Genomic DNA, 17,449 nt, shown 5'->3' on the forward strand with positions numbered 1-17,449 from the left:
ACACATAATTTTCATTTTTATTATACACTTGCTGAAGTGTCCGTTATCCGCACGGGGAGAATACGTTTGTGAAAAATATTTGAACCTTCGTTTTATGCATACGCATTTCATTGAAAGTGTAATGATAGAAACTTATCAGGTATTCTCTTTTTGGCAGAAATTATGAGCCTTTAGGATATTTTCTTTAATCAAACTGACTTGGTGAAAACGCAGCTTGAGTAAGCACTATCTATGTTCCAAAATTAATTTCAGACGGGTATCTGTTTTCCCGTGATGCGATCAGAAACCACAGACAACGTCGATTTCAATGCGGCGAAAACTATCGAAGTTGTTCCCACATTAGAATTGTAATTTTGGAAACGATAGGACACGTGTCTGCTTATTTTTATGCGGAATTAATGTTCCAAGTATCTTTGACCTAACTTGAAGGGCTCGGAGATACACTATTTTCTGCTGAAATCTTGATTCTTGGGATATGCATTTTAATCAAACTAACATGATAAAAAAATCCAGTTCGAGGTAGGTGATATTTAATTCAAAAATTCATTTCAAACTGTTCTGTGGTTTTCCCATGATTCGATCACTTACAAGGTCATTTTTTTCAAATACTAGACTAGCTGCAATGCGTGTTCTTCGCATGGGGAAAATAGCTTTATGGAAAGTATGAAAGGTGTATGTGAATCCTTGTCCTCATAGGATGGATATTTTAATTAAAATGGGATGGTGAGAACCCACTTTACCCAAATGCGAAATATGTTCAATGTTTCTCTCGTTTCTAACCATTTACACTCCCTCTGGTGTTGTAAGTCTGTCGTCGGATAAAGCATGCTTAGGGTTGTATTGTATTCGGCTAAACTTTGGCTTAAGTCTCATTGGGACTGTTGCTGATCAGCTTTAACGACCCGAAAATTATGGATTTGACACAGACCTTGGTCATTTTGAACATTTTATTTTTCACCTCTTCTAACCCTCACATGCCAATGAAGGCCAAAATTACACGGCATTAGGAGTGTTACTGTTCATCTCAGCGACCCTGAAAACAGTGGATTCGACACTAATTTCGGTCGTTTTCGATTACTTTTACGTGTCATCCCTTCCCACTCCCCTAGAGGTGCTAGGGGTCCTATCTCCACAGTCCTACCCTTTTCTCGGTTTGTAGGTCATATATGTACCAAGTTTGGTTGAATCTGCTTCAGGAGTTCCAGAACTATGCTGACCTTCCTACCGATATATATATATAATGTATGAATGCTTACAAGCAATATGAAAACCTAAACATCTTATGAAAATGTAGATATTCGCAGAATGGCAATTTTAATGCACCTTATAAAGTCATAAAAGGTGTTACATATTTACAATAAGTATTCTTAGCATTAATCCATGACTGTATACATATGAAACGTCAAAAATATGTTTCATATTTTGAAATACTTACAATGTATATGTACTGTATGCATAGTAAGCTGGAGACCTAGGTTCGATTCTCGATCCAGTTGTGCATTTTTTCATCTCAGTATACCATTGAGTTCGTACCTACCGAGAAATTGATGTGATATAAAATCGGTCATTTCATCCATTTATGTTCATACCTAGGTAATCCTGTATTGGGTACCGATATTATGTCATATACTTGTTTTCATGTATTTTTGCTTGCATTTCATCTAATAAGAAGCTTACAGGATAATGGTACAGTTTAAAGGAAAGTAATTATTAGACGCCAGTCTTGTCCATCAATTCAATAGAGAAGGAAAATTAGATTTGTGCCAATTGTTCTGAATATTGTCTTGTGTGTTCATTATTGTAATCTAACATCTAGTTTGGATTTGAATTACAAGTTACAAAATGTTCATTATTGTGATTTTGTGAGAAACATTCATATTGTTCTATGCTTTACCCTTTTTCTGCTAAGTTTTCATTTTGGTAGTCTAGAAGAATAAGCAGTTATTCGATTGGAGTCAAACAGATTTTCAAAAGGGTTAGCATTAACATATGTTCGTAAAGTATCTGTGGCATCACATTTCGTACTTGCTGAGCTCAAAGGTCAGAAATATACAGTATATAGTTAAAAAACATAGACGTAATTATATTCTAATAGATCTAGGGTTAATCCCTGGCGCCAACCCGCCCGATTCCAAGTTATCGCCGCTTCAGTAAGTACGTACACAAATCGGCCAGTCCATGGTGTCTAATGGCGTCCTATCACCCGCCTTCGGCGACTCGCATCAACAACTACTGATTCGTTAACGAATATAATCCTTCAGCAAATGTAAAGCTACAATTTCCGCAGTTCAAGTATAATTATGACAAGAAGCTTTTGAATGAAGTGTGTTCAATCTAATTTAAGTTAATCTTTTTTCTTTCAATTCACTGATTTAAATTGCAACAATCTTCTAAATAATTTTTCGTTTGCCGTCGATTGACAGTAGTGGCACCATACGGTGCTCTAAACGACCTTGCTGCTGTTTCGCAAGTAGTTAGTTTGTAGGTATGTAGATGAAGGGATGTCCTAACACTTACAGAGCCGTCACGGCAAGCTTAGAACTATGTGCGAAGTCCACGGCGACTAGGCGGAATTCTTATTCGATTGACCCTGTAATTATCACAGACAATGAGCAAAGCATTTTTACAATCGTGTAACGATAAACGTAATTCTAAATAAGAACTTATCAAAACCGTATACCCTTTTAAAAGAAAGAAAAAATAAACGCATTTCATTCATGTCTAATTGCGACCAATTTCCAGAAATAGCCACTCAACTATATGCCTAATATGATACTCAGGTTTTATACATAGAAATGTTTGGTGTGTTAAAAATTCCTAGAAATCATGTAACTTTTATATATATATATTTCTTGTGACATTTTAATCAAAACATGAGTAATTCGTAAGGAACAGTCTTGTAATTTACTATGTTAAAGTGAATCAGTAAGTTGTAATAATTAGTCTAGTTAAGTATTGTATTTTTATAGGTGTTTTATTTGCTTTGGGAAGTCTGGCAGTGTGGCATGCAAGGTTGATAGGCAAAGGAGAAACAAGCATTGAAGCTCATATCAACAAAGCGGAAACAAAGAGACTAGCTTTGGAAAGAAAGGTAGCAATACATATTATTAATTCATCTTGTTAAAATCCATTCAGAAAATTAAATTAAATGTTTATTCTAGCGTCTCACTAATACAGAAGATCGTTTCAGCTTTTCAGTTACAAATTGGGTACTGCTTAAGCTTAAGAAATTCCACACGAACACTAGCGGTTGTGCACCATGTGTAATTCCTGTCTGTTGGCTATCGCCCTCCATGTTAGTTTTCACTGAAGGAGACTGTTTTGAAGCACGGTTAGATCAAGTCTGTTGCATTCTTCGTGATAGACTTTCCAAACACGTTAAGTGTCCGCAACTGTCGATGATCCAGTGTTTGTTCCAACAATGGAAATCCACAAAATTACATGGGGAATGCATAAGATTTCACAAGAACATTTGTAAACGGTGTTGCATGAATTTCCAACCATTGACTTCGTCGTATTACTGAATGTCTTCTCATGGTGAAGAACAACCCGGGATGTATCGCTGTCATATAGGTATGGAATCATGGCAGTATATTGGCTCCAAAATGTTTGATAATAAACTTCATTGATGTTAGCCTTTTTGTCCGTAAATTTGCCATTATAGCATTAACCACCAAGAAATTAAGCTTGGATAACTTTTCCTCATTCACGTATCAGGGAAATCAGAACGATCTCTGGAAACATGGGAACGGTAGAAGATGATTTTTTTTTTCTTCACATTCCGATAAACATACCCCTGCTTCATACAGTCACTTTAAACTCCTATCGATCCCCTGTAAAATAGGGTTCTTACAACTTCCACCTGAACTTCTCTGCATGAAATGTAAGGGATCATATAAATCTGAACCTTATGCTGCTTTACCAGATAAATCTTGTGCAATTATGCGATTTACGATGGCGGCAGAACGTTGCATTACATATGCTGTTCTTCGAGTCAATAGTTTCTCATGTCGTACCAAGGAAAGCATCCTTTGTACCATATTTTGGGTACGCCTGGACCTCTGGTATACAAGATGCTCAATATTGGAGAGCCAAGCAACAGTAAGAGTGATCAATTTGTTGAGACTTAACACAGCGTTAATCCCTTTCTTTAACACACGGAAATCTTTTGTCATATACCGTTTACTTCTTTAGGTATAATTACAACCAACCTTGGGAAGGGTATAAATTTACCCCTCTCAAAAAATCTAATTTTTCAGAGTTATAACACTACTCATACAATAGCTGTCCTCCGTGCAGGTCAACACACAGCACTTTTGAACTGCTTCCAAAAACTTCTAGGGCGTGTTCATGTGTGCTGCTACCTAGCAGTTGAATTTACCACAAATTTGAAACGCTCTTCTGTATGATCTTTAGCTAAAGGAGGTGGATAGTAAATTAATTCTTTTTTTACTGATCTTGTCTTTTATAATGATTTCAGTTATACATATTGCCTTTGAAAATAATATTTTATTAAGCAGTATTCATAGTAATGTGAGAAATGTACAATAACAATTGAATGAACACGTTAAATTATTGTAATATTTTGTTCTGGAAATCAATATTAATCGCTTTACATATATATATATATATATATATATATATATATATATATATATAAAATATATATATTTCACCTTGAAACGAAATAAATACTGCATACCATGTTATTTGTTGTGCATACAGAATTACGTAGTTAGGATTTGTATTCTTAAATTACTCAGAGATTTCTAATCTCGAAAAGACAAACTCTTGTCTGTTAACGCATTGCGGATAAAATTGTAGCAGTATCAAATCACATCTAAAGAAATGCCTAATGACTAAGGCTTGAAACGGTATATTTTTGCTGAGATTTGGGCATATACTTGCTTAAGTATTAAAGTGCATTCTCATAATATTTGTACTGCTATTTTTTTCTAGGTTTACGTGAATCCGTATGACTTTAAACCAAGAAAGAACTGGAGATTGTTTCTTGGTTTAGTTCGAGGAAGGTAAGACTTTTACAAGTACTTTCTGTGTAAGATAATTCCTCTTTATTTGACATTAAATATATAACTTCACTTTAATTTATTTTTAAATAATTAAGGTACACATTATAGAAATATTTAATAATTAGCAAGTTCATTGCGTGTTGATCTAAAAATAATCTTGACATAATATCACCTTATTTTATGTTGGTTTTTAACCATAATCTGTGATTGACTCGTAACTGAAAAATTCTAATCTAGTTTTCTTTTATAATGAGTACATTTTCTAACGTGTTTGAGATTGACAAATTTAAATTATTCAGAATTTTTCACTAAATAAAATCTTGTTTAACGTAGTAAGTGAAAATATAACTCTGTAAAAGAGAAATTAGGTTAATAAAAATTGTCGTGACAATTTTCATAATAAAATTTTACTTTGAAAATTAACACTGAATGATTTGAAGAAGAGAATGTGGAAAAAATTAAGTTCGGATTTTAGAATCAGCAATTTTGGACGAGAGAAAAGATGAAACTACGATTTCAAATTCAATGATAGGCCTTTCCTTTAAAAAAACCGAGATAATATAAAGTAGCAAAAATGGTTTAGAGAAATTGTTTGAGTGTTTTCACATCTTTCACAATTGATACAATAAGCTTTTATTTAAATGAAACATGGATAAATAGATTTGGTATCACATTTGCGGCTATTTGTATTGTATAGTACAAAAATAACTTCTAATGTTCGTAATCGACAAAAACAGATCAAAGTGGTTTATTACCTACTATAGGAGATATTTTGGAAATGTAATTGACTTATTTAGTGGATGGAACCGATATTTAGTGGTTTAAAAGAGTTATGGATATGATGTAAATTATAGTGGAAAGTTATACTTTGCGTTATGTTTAGAGTGCTATTTTATTGTATGTTTCTTTGCTGACTCGAGCCTCTGATGTAATTCAAAGAATTAGTTCGTTAATTGATTTGGAGTTTAGCGTCCCGTGACTATATAAGACGTGGACCTACAGCTTAACGTGGGATCCGAATTACGTAACTTCCCACCTGAAATTGAACCCAGGTTCCATATAGCTATGAGTGAGTTCTCAAAGAAGTTAGTTATCTGATAATTCAGATTAGAGAAAATAACTATTATATGAAACTGATAATTTTAAGGAAAATTGTCCGAGTTCTTTTTCCTATTCTGAAATTCATTCAAGAATAATTGTTCTAAAACCTGAAATGATATAGTATATTTTATTATTATACTAGCATCAATTACTCGCTTCGCTGGGTTAAATTAAGAAAAAAAAAATAGTAATATGTTCCGTTAATCAGTCATTGTTTACTATTACTAAAGCGCCCTTTGATATCGGTCATTTTCGATTTTTATATATCCCTCTCCTCTCTCCATGTTGCAGGGCACGGTATCCGAGGTGTCATTGTTCATCTTAGCGACCCCGAAAACTATGGATTCGACACTAATATCGGTAATTTTCGATCACTTTTAAATGTCTCTCCCCCTTCCCCACCTTCAAGTTACACCGTCAAAGTGATATGACATAAACCATCTCAAGTTTAAACTTCACCTAGGTTGTAAATTTGATCGAGATCAGTCCGATGGTTCAAGAGTTATTAAGTTTTATTTATTTTTATGTATCTCCCCTCATATCCCCCCCTAAATTCTACCGTCAAAGTGAAATAATAAAAAAAATAAAAAAAATCTCAGGCCCGAACCTCATCTATGTTAAAAACCTTGATGGATATTGATCGTTTGGTTCAAGAGTTATTAAGTTTTATTTATTGTTTAACTCCTCCCTCCCCTCCCATAAGTTCTATCGTCAAAGTGAATAGGTAAATACAATCCCAGGCCCGAACCTCATGTATGTTGAAAATTTGATCGAGATCGGTCGGGTGATTCAAGAGTGATGAAGTCACAAAGACAGTAACTTTCATTTTTATTCTTTACATATACCTCCCCCTCCCCTACGTTGCACCGTCAAAGTTAAATGACAAAAATTATTCCAGGCCCAAACTTCATCTATCTTGAAAATTTGATCAAGATGGTTGGGTGGTTCAAGAGTTAAGATATATTTATTTTTATATATAAATCTCCCTCTCTCCTAGGTTCTACCGTCAAAGTGAAAATATAAAAAACGCTTTCCAAGCCCGAACCTCATCTATGTTGAAAATTTGATCGAAAAAAAAAATAAAATCTTTCAGTTTTACGTCCCACGGTTATGCCGGTTAGGCTAAAGGAGATGGTGATGATGAGTAATGAATGAAATGGTGGAATGAAGAAAGTGGGAGGAAACGGGAGAACCCCGAGAAAACCCACGAGCACGGTGTTTGTCCACCACAAAGTCCACACGGCGCGAGCTGGGATCGAACCAGGGACCTCAAGCACCGGAGGTGAACGCTCTACCACTGAGCAACCGCGCCCTCCGAAAATTTGATCGAGATCGGTCGGGTGGTTCAAGAGTTATTAACTCACGAACATAGTCACTTTTATTTTTATATATATTAATTTTTGTACATCTCCCCCTCTCCAGCGTTATTCGTCCAAGTGAAATGATAAAAAAAAAAAACATCTCAGGCCCGAACTTCATTCATGTTGAAAGTTTGATCGAGATCGGCCGTACGGTTCAAGAGTTATTAAGTTTTATTTATTTTTTTATAATTCCTCCTCCTCCTCCCCTAAGGTCTACCATCAAAACGAATAGCTAAAAACACTCCCAGACCAGAAACGCATCTACGTAAACAATTTGATCGAGATTGGTTGGGCGGATCAAGACATTAAGAGCCACAAACATAGTCACTTTCGATTTTATAATATAGATTGAAATTCAATAGTTTATAATCGTAAAAATTTATATTAAATTTCTAGTTAAAAAAAAAAAAGAGACAAAAGTAAGCTTGTATTTCAGCTTCGCAGTATCTTATCTCACACTTTTATTTTTAACAGACTGATGATTATGTTTGCAGATTATAACTATGGTAAAGATAACATGCAACTTGTATTTATAAGTAAAGACATATGACGTAATTTTTCAGCACTGTTCTCCCTGATTCCCGATCACATACTTTGTGAATTTCATGTGTCATATACTTTAAAGATAGCCTCTCTTCTTCTTGGCAGCGACTGCGAATTTTACACATTGTTATTTATTATTACATTTTGATACAGTGAAAATCCTTAAAAATGTGTATTTTTTTTTTTTTTTTTTTTTTTTTTCAAATTTCAGAAAAACTAATGATCTGAAAGAATATTAGTGTTTTAACTGAACAGAAATCTATAGGATAATCACACAGGTTTGATATATAACCGACAATTTAGGGTATTAATCTCAAATTATAGATATGCCCAAGTAAATAATACATTTTCATATAGCAGAAATTACTTTATATGTACAAAACCCTTTGATTAAAAGTTGTTATTGTTACGATTATATGTCAGTTTTACTGTTACTGAGCTGTTTAAAAATTAATAACGTATAAAAAGGATCTTCCTTGAGCATTGGCGAGTACTTAAATCATTTTAATCTGTTTTCGTTGATCGCAGATATTAAAAAAAAAAAAAAAAGAAAAAAAATGATCCAAGTCTATTTATGCATGTTTTGTTTGAATAAAATCCGACTCTATCCATTCAGAAAGATATCAAAACATTTAAATATTTTTTTCTGAACTGTCTTTTTATTATCCGCTATTCCTTGGTTTTGTAAGAAAAGATTCACTAATATATACTAAATTATAAATTCCTCCTTCTCTCTTGGCTCAAGTAAAACTTCATTCTGTTTCTAATATATGCATATAATTTTTTTTTTTCATTTTCTTCTTTAAATATTAATTTTCAAAGCAAAATTTTGTTACGGCAATTGAAAAAAGAAATAAAATTTCTAGTTTGAAGTCCAAAGTTGTGCCCTTTAAGCTAAAGGAGGCGGATAATTAATCGAAGCAAATGATTGTGAAAATAAACTTTAATGCTCTCCCACTGTGAATTGAACCGGGGATCATTTATTATGGCAATTGTTGTGACATTTTTTCTTTAACTTTTTTGAATCCTTATTAATGAATATGTATATTTTGTTATTTATTACGTTATAAAGTTTATTTTATTTGAAATATAATATCTATGATGCTCGCCATATTTATATTTTCATTTAAGAATTCTGTCTGAATGCTGCTCATTCTAGCTTTGAAATACGTATAACTTAGATAAAAATAAAATATGACCAAAGCACACTTATTATTAATGTTATTGAACTCGAACCGATATGTATATTGCCGAAACTAACACAGATTAATAATAATAAGTGTTTACTTTGGTCACAGTTTATTTTTATTTAATTAAAATATTCTATATAAACTGTTCGTTCTCAAACAGGACATATAGGCTTCAATATGCTAAAAGACATTGAACAGAACAGTCAGTATAATTGAAAAAAATTGATGACCAAGGGAACCTAAATCAAATGTTCTGCTTCATTTCTTTTAAATATATGAGCAAGATTGATCCCATACGCAGATGAAATTATTGGAGATTATCAGTGCGGATTTAGACGACATCGATCAACTATAGACCAAATATTTACCATTTGCCAAAGACTCGAAAAAAAGTGGGAATACAATACCCCGGTACATCAACTATTTATTGATTTTAGAAAGGCATGCGACTTGGTTAGGAGAGAAACATTATACAACGTTCGTACAGAACTTGGAAAACCGAGAAAGCTAATTAGATTAATTAAGATATGTTTAAATGAATCCCAAAGTAAAGTCCGGGTAGGAAAATTTTTGTCCCCGACCGTTTAAGTCGAGAATGGCCTGAAACAAGGAGATGCGTTGTCGCCACTATTATTTAACTTTGTTCTGGAATAGGCTACAAGGAAAATCAAAGATAGCAACCAGGGCCTAGAGTTGAACGGTATTCACCAGGTTATGGCATATGCTGATGATGTAAATTTAATAGGGAATGATAGGAGAACAAGAAAGAAATGCAGAGATCTTATTAAACGCTTGCAGGGACATGGGTTTAGAAGTAAACGCAGAGAAAACTAAATACATGGAAGTACGTCGGGACCGTAATACGGCAAATTATGGATGAGTTAAAATATTAAATAATACTTTTGATAAAGTGGATAGTTTCAAATATCTAGGATCAGTATTAACAGAGGAAAATCATATTCACGAATAAATTAAATGTCGACTAAAAGCAGGGAATTCGTGTTACTACCCGGTTCAAAATCTCTTGTTGTTGCAAATTCTATCGAGGATTTTGAAGCTTAAAATATACAAAACGATAATCATGCTTGTTGTTCTGTATGGTTACGAAACATAGTCGCTTACTCTGAGGGAAGAACATAGACTGAAAGTATTTAAGAACAAGATCCTGAGACGAATATTCGGACCCAAGAGGAACAAGAATGGAGAATGGCGGAAACTTCATAACGAGGAACTACATAATTTATACGGTTTACCCAACATTGTTAGGGTCGTCAAGTCTAGGAGGCTTAGGTGGGCGGTCATGTAGCTAGAAATGCTTTCAAAGTCTTGACTGGAAGACCAATCGGAAAACGACCATTAGGAAGACCCAGAGGCAGATGGGAGGACAATATTAAGATGGATCTCGCAGAGATTGGAATACAAAGTAGAAACTGGATGCAGTTAGCTAAGGATAGAAGTCAGTGGAGAGCTTTTGTGAACTCGGCATTGAACCTCCGGATTCCAGAGACCATAGAGTTAGTTTAGTTAGTTATATATTCATTCTTTTAAAATTATGCGTATGGTCATATTTAAAGTGCGCTAACATGTTCCCCACAATCATCTTTGTTCTCCCTTCAAAGTCGTAAATACACGTTCTATTTACAGCAATATAATGAGAACTTAACAATTACTATTCTATATAGGGAAAATCATACAGTTATTGACATTTTAAGGATTTGCTTTCATTCATATCTTCATAACAGACTTATTTTGTAATATATATTCGTAATTTATATATATATATATATATATATATATATATATATATATATATATATATATATATATATATATATATATATATATATATATATATATATAATATACACTTATGGGAATAGAAATATATTTTATAATGTGACAATGATCTTACAGTTACAGGCACTAAAAAATAGTTATTGGCACCCAATGAGGACGGTTATTAGCTCTTATTATAAAACATACAATAGGGGATAAGATTGCCGAAAATACACGAATGTAGGCCTAACTGAAAGTAATACCAATTATTCTGTTTATGAATATACAAAAAATAGACATTTTAATCCTTGGACGTTATGTAGTAAAAACAAATTGAAACTGAAGAATGCATATTTTTTAAAAAGTAAAAAATAGGAATGCACAGTCACAATTGTATGTTTTAACGATTTCTTTCAATTCGTTTCATTAATCTCGTCCTCATCTGTGATACACTCCTGTCATCCTGTAGAACGTAGCACACGTGACACACACCTCCATTTTCTATATCTTCCGTTATATACTCCTTATGGCACTTCAGAATGCAGCAATTGTGGTATTTGTTGTGGCACAATCCGCATTCAAGCTCCGTCCTTCTCGAAAAGAATGGCTTAAGACAGCGTTTGTAGGATATTACATTGCTTCGTGCAGTTGATGATGAATCGAAGTTCAGCCTCCTTGCGAGCATTCCATGTTGTAATGGTTCGGTCAGTCCTTTGTCTTATTCAGGGTAATAAGTTGAAAGACCACTTACGTCCATTGAACAATCGAGGTGGGCCCTATGGTATGATTTCTTCGCAGGTGCTTATCCTCTGCTTTTTAACTCTTCTTTCTTTCTCTCAGACATCTTCCTTGTTCACATTTTGATCTTTCTTGGCTCAGCTAATTGCTTTTTTGTGCAAAATAGCTTGGTATTTATGAGACGTTATTACAAACGGCATTCGTTCTACGTTCTTTTCTTCTTTCCCTCAGGAATTTCTGGCCATACTGAAACATCTTGCAGCAATGGGTTTTCGGTGGTTAACTTCCTTGGAGTAGAGCCGGAACCTTTTTGTAAATCATTTGCATCTGTAGTACTGCCATTGGTGGATGTACTAGGGTTTAATTCACAAAGTGTATGAGCATCACTATCAGCAGCTGAGTAGTTGAAATCATTTGGCTGAATACCTGCAGAGGATACGGGTGAACCTTGCTGGTTGTTTGCCTGCACCGACTGAAGAGTAACACATCTTTCTACCGACGACTTCGACCTGCTTTTATCCACAAAATATTCCCATAAGCGATACAGTACATGAAATTCTTCGTTCTTATTTACAAGTTCTTGTTCATTATCAACTTCCTAAAGTCTTCTTATTACATCAGTTCCTACTGTACTTTCAAACTCAGTTCTGGTTAATACTACATCCTTAGTTTGCTGATTACTACAGGTATTTCTTGAATTTGAACTGTTTTTCGTGGTTTTGCAACGCATTTAGTGTAATCTATGTTATTTGGATCAAATGGATGTAAACCGCATGCCCTAAATTCATTTTGTAGTAGGTTTCGAAATGTAAGTGTCAGCAGCATGTTTTAACAGAGGAGCAGATGTAGCTTTCGTTAGAGACTGTAATTGATTCTGAAATTACCACTCTCCTACCACTTGCTTCCACCCATCCTTCAATGGTTTAAAGACGGCAACGTCAGCTGGTTGCAATATTCTTGTAAAATTGGGTTCAGAATAATGAGTTCAATTTGAAGCCTGCAGCCAAGTTCGCTAAGTTTGTAAGTAAAATGAGTTTTATGATCGTCCACAAAATATATAACCGGGAACTTGACATTTTTTCGATTTCAGATACGGGTACAACACATTACCTACATATTCATTAAATACTCCGGCTTTCATCCATCCGTTCTCACTGCGACCGATACTCCACCCTGTAGGCACAAATTAAGCCACATCATTAAGCTGACGAACATAAGGGAAAACCATGATGTTGAGGTACGTTAACCTGCCGCATTGCAACATCACAGATAAAGACTCCTTTGCATTTCCCTTATCTACATCGTACACGCAAGTTACTACTTTCTCTGCTAACATCTTTCCAGTTTTCGAGCAAAGCAAAAAATTTTGTCACCACGTGTAAACACGTGTTATATCCTGCAAAACATCTGTAAGATTATTGGCCTCAAAATATTAGGCATACGGCGGTCCAATGGGGTGTGTGAGACCACCGTCATGTTGATACCACGTATGCCTATGTTTGTAGAGAGGAATAGACGTTGCCGTCTTTAAACCATTGAAGGATGGGTGGAAGCAAGTGGTAGGAGAGTGGTAATTTCAGAATCAATTACAGTCTTCTAACAACTGTAGTAACATATCACTGACAAATGCGGCACACGTATTATCAGTAAAAGTTCCATCAAAGTAATGTGGCCTAAAGACATGGTAATCCAAGATGCCACACCTTATATTGAGAGATCACCAATGCTGATACGGAAGTAGTCGCTGCCGTAGTGGATTGTCTCTAATCCAACAAAGAATACTATGTAGATTTATATATTCGTAAATGTAGCTTCATGGCTAAACAATATGGTGGATACGAAGTTTCGCTCTCTGTTTTCCGTACCTTCCAGCCATACACAAAATTGCATTCTAGCATGGAAATCATTTATTGATAGTTCTTGATGTAATATGAGATGTTATAGATGTAACTTGTTCTGGTGTAAAATACGCACTGCAGATCTTTGACTCAGTCCACTGTCCTGAGCCAGCATTCTAGTACATACATGGAGGTTTACATTTACTACTGCTAAAAGTGCTGTTGCGTGTTCTGCATTTGCTACAGAAGGGTAACACAACCGGAATAACCCCTTTTCGGATGATACCACTATTTGCCACAGACGTCTCTCCAAGTGCAGAAATGCCATATGAGTAGGTTGTAGGTGTTGTGGGTAGCGTGTTCCATACATCCGTGCTGCGTCTCGAGACATACCGACACAACAATCAAACCTAGCCATTGTCCTATTCGTACGTTGCTCATACTAATACTAATAGCAAACACGAAATTGCTTTGCAATATCGATGCAATCGTGATCTGTTTCCTTGCAATACTCTTCACCACAGTAGTTGCAGAAATCCCGTGCTGCTTGCTACTGCATTAGACTTTTCCACATGCAGTGTATTTAAATACAGTATGTACACGCCATTTCACTGGATACATTCTCACTTTGACCTCTACTTTAAGTCATCACAACTTTTCACAAACAGCTGGGCAATGGGACAGCCACGATGATGTAGCCGTTGAACAACAACACTCAAAGGAAATAAATTATTGATTGTATACTGCATTTACTACTTTTTGGTATAACAAATCACGATCATGCATCGTGGCACAACACCATGCTCCCAAAATCTGATCACAGGTTATAACAACAGTGATTAGATAAAATGTTCATTAGAAGTTACACCTTTTCACATTTTATAAGGGAGGGGATTCAACTTAACATTCCTCAACCCCTCTGATGGTGGACTTGTTGACACTTGATCCAAGCGGCGTTTATTACGTTCGTAGAGCATGATATTTTCTTACTACAGACCACACAAGTTCATCTAAAATCTTACTACGGACCACACAAGTTCATCTAAAACGATCTATTTTTGGTTGCCATTTTGAAAACTGTTTTCCAATATCAATACTTGTTTCTTACCAAAGTTGGTTTGTTTTCCAAGGTATATCGAACGAAGTATCACTCGGCCCATGTTGCCATTTGAAATTTTCAAGTTGATCCCAGGAGCTCTTTGGTGGGAGCACTTAGATCTCAGACTTTTATCAGCCTCTCTGCGCTTTTCATTTCATATACGTGACGAGAAATTGGCTTGTAACATTAAATTTGGCTCACCCTGTATACTTTGTATATAATTGAATTCACACATATGAAGGAATTGGTCTATTTCATCTGTTTTTCATATACAAATTCCGTGAGTCCTGTTGCATAAGATTTTACAGCTACTAATTTACTGGAATAAGAATATGATCCTTCTTTTTTCCAGGACGTGGAGGCATGTTCTATTGCCTTCTGCCCACAAGCCACTTGGTGATGCGTTAACTTGGAAAACTATTCATTCTAAAGACGAGGACAGCGGTGACGACGAGGAGGATTATGTCGATAGTTGGGTGAAGTGTTCAAAGGAACCGTGATGAAGGGTCTTCTTTAAGTTATTTTTGATTTGATTTATTTCGAAACGAAGTATTTTGTATGAATAAGTGAGCGAATGAATGTTGCTTTTGCAAAAAATATGACAGAAACATTTTCGTATTTTCATGTCTCTTTTGTAAATGATTATTTAATATTTGAAATATTATTATTTGTTACACATATTTTTGCTCAAATTTTAGTATATTTGTATATTTTGCTATATTTGTTAAAATATAATTTATAATTATTATTGTATGAGACATCCCTCAAATATGATAGAATCTTTAGTTTTTTATTATTGTTATTTAATATAGTAAGGTTTTATGTATAGTGTAATTTTCTTTCATTGCATGCAATAGCTTAAAGAATGTTTTTTTTTTTTAAAAAAAAAATCTTTATCGAACGCGTAAAACTTCTATTGTCATTTGAGAGTCGATTTCTTTTATGAGTTCCTGTTCTTACTTTCATGCAGCACGAAATGTCTAACGAAATGAGACGATTCCGATTCCAAACACAATGAGCTTCTTAAAACATTTGCAAACGCAGTACGTCTTGTTAATAGGGGAGCTCTGCCCTACATAATAAAGTAGCAATGATTGTGTTGAAATCTACGTGCAGCTTTAGATATTTTTCGAGCACTTTTGTGGAGGGGAGGATGTTCCGACAGATAAATCGTAGGTTCCACGTCCCCCGAAATAATCAAACTTCATTACACAGCTACCAAAATTATTCCTGTGAATAAAAGGACTTAAAACTAAGATAGGGCACAGAAGTAGCAACTAGATTGCAGGGTTGGACAATGACGAATTGATAGAGCATACCAAGGAACTTCAATTGTAAATAAATAAATAAATAAATAAACACAATAATGACGAAAGATAATATTTGTTGACAGGAAAAAGTTTCAATATAGATCAATAAGTGTACAATTTATATTGTAAATAGAGCGTGATTTGCCAAAATTAAATGTATGCCTTCCCAAACAATAAACTTGAAGTAGTAGTGTAACTAGATTACTGTAACGCAATGTAGTTTTTAAAAGACTATTCACAAAAATCAGATAGTCAGAACTCTTATTTATCGAACTAGTCCTCATTACAGACATTTTTAAGTGTCGGAATATATTGAGAATATAATTTTTTCGAGAGAAGATTGGAAATGGTTTTGTTACTCAAATAACTTAGGACTATAGGTAGCACATGTATAATAATCTGGATAATTAAAAACAAACGAGTAATATTTTGTCATTTTTCAATCACGGAAGGCTAACTTAGAAAGTCGACAAAATGGAATAAAAGTAGCAATATTGTATTCTTCCAAGAAAATAAACATTTAGTAGATGAAGTTACCATACGCACAAATATATTTTCTCTGAAATATTGAGAAACTCTCCTTACCTTATTTATCCGTTATATTAGTATTTCGAAAATGATGGACTACTATGTTGACAGTAAAGTCCTTGTAAATTAACTTGTTTGTCATAAATTTTACAATCTCGAACTTTGAAGATACAAGAGTTGTCAACATGTTTCAGAATGTATTATAAGGTCTTCAGTTCAAAGCCAATAACACAATTTGACATGATCAAAAAGGTATAAGCATATGAGCCTTGAGCTACCTAATGTAGATACACGACAGTACGAAACTGAATCAGCTGATTTGCGAGGTTAAATCAACCAAAGAATATTTTTTTTTTTTTAACAAAACTTACGTGGGAGCTATCAAAATTCCATGTACATTCACAATGCAGGTGACTTGGCTCTAGCACTTATCACGAGTATACATATGTGCATAAGGAAATAGACAACATCGCATACATAAATAACACATATTTACGACGACGGTTAATAACAGTAAATCTGGAATATCGAGCGAGCAAACATTATTTGCAATACAGTAGAACGAAATATTTTTATAAAAAGGCCTTCTGTCCATCTTAAACATAAATTAAACATAACTTTCTTACAAGGCTGTCTGTATTCTTTATCATAAATTAACGAGAAATGTAACAGACAGCCTTGTAAGAAAGTTATGTTTAATTTACAGTGGAACGAGTACTCGTACAATTCGTAAGACGTATCATTATAGTTTGCACATAAACTAACACTTTCACACAAAAAGAGCTAACAAAATAACTTTTATCAGACATTTTACATACGATACTAGTCAGAAAACGCTCACTGAAAAATGCACATATTATACCTGAACTTACTACGGCTGAAAATAGATAGTCAGAACTGATCATCAGTTGTTGCTGAATATGTAATGAAATATG

The 17,449-nt window shown here is 34.3% G+C and overlaps 1 protein-coding gene across 3 annotated transcripts in view; it reads left to right on the top strand.

The window, feature by feature from the left end:
- Positions 1-17,032, top strand: part of LOC145692278 (palmitoyltransferase ZDHHC16B) — a 57,237-nt gene extending 40,205 nt beyond the window's left edge. For all 3 annotated transcript variants that reach the window (XM_081767586.1, XM_081767577.1, XM_081767580.1), the window contains 3 exons: positions 2,970-3,091; positions 4,960-5,030; positions 15,029-17,032. In XM_081767586.1, the coding sequence (XP_081623712.1) occupies positions 2,970-3,091; positions 4,960-5,030; positions 15,029-15,176 (341 nt within the window). In that variant the 3' untranslated portion in view covers positions 15,177-17,032. The remainder of the gene's footprint in view (positions 1-2,969; positions 3,092-4,959; positions 5,031-15,028) is intronic.
- The last annotated feature ends 417 nt before the right edge of the window (positions 17,033-17,449 follow it).

This window comes from Thermobia domestica, chromosome 1, assembly GCF_964235325.1.
Source record: "Thermobia domestica chromosome 1, izTheDome1.hap1.1, whole genome shotgun sequence".
Classification (NCBI taxonomy): domain Eukaryota; kingdom Metazoa; phylum Arthropoda; class Insecta; order Zygentoma; family Lepismatidae; genus Thermobia; species Thermobia domestica.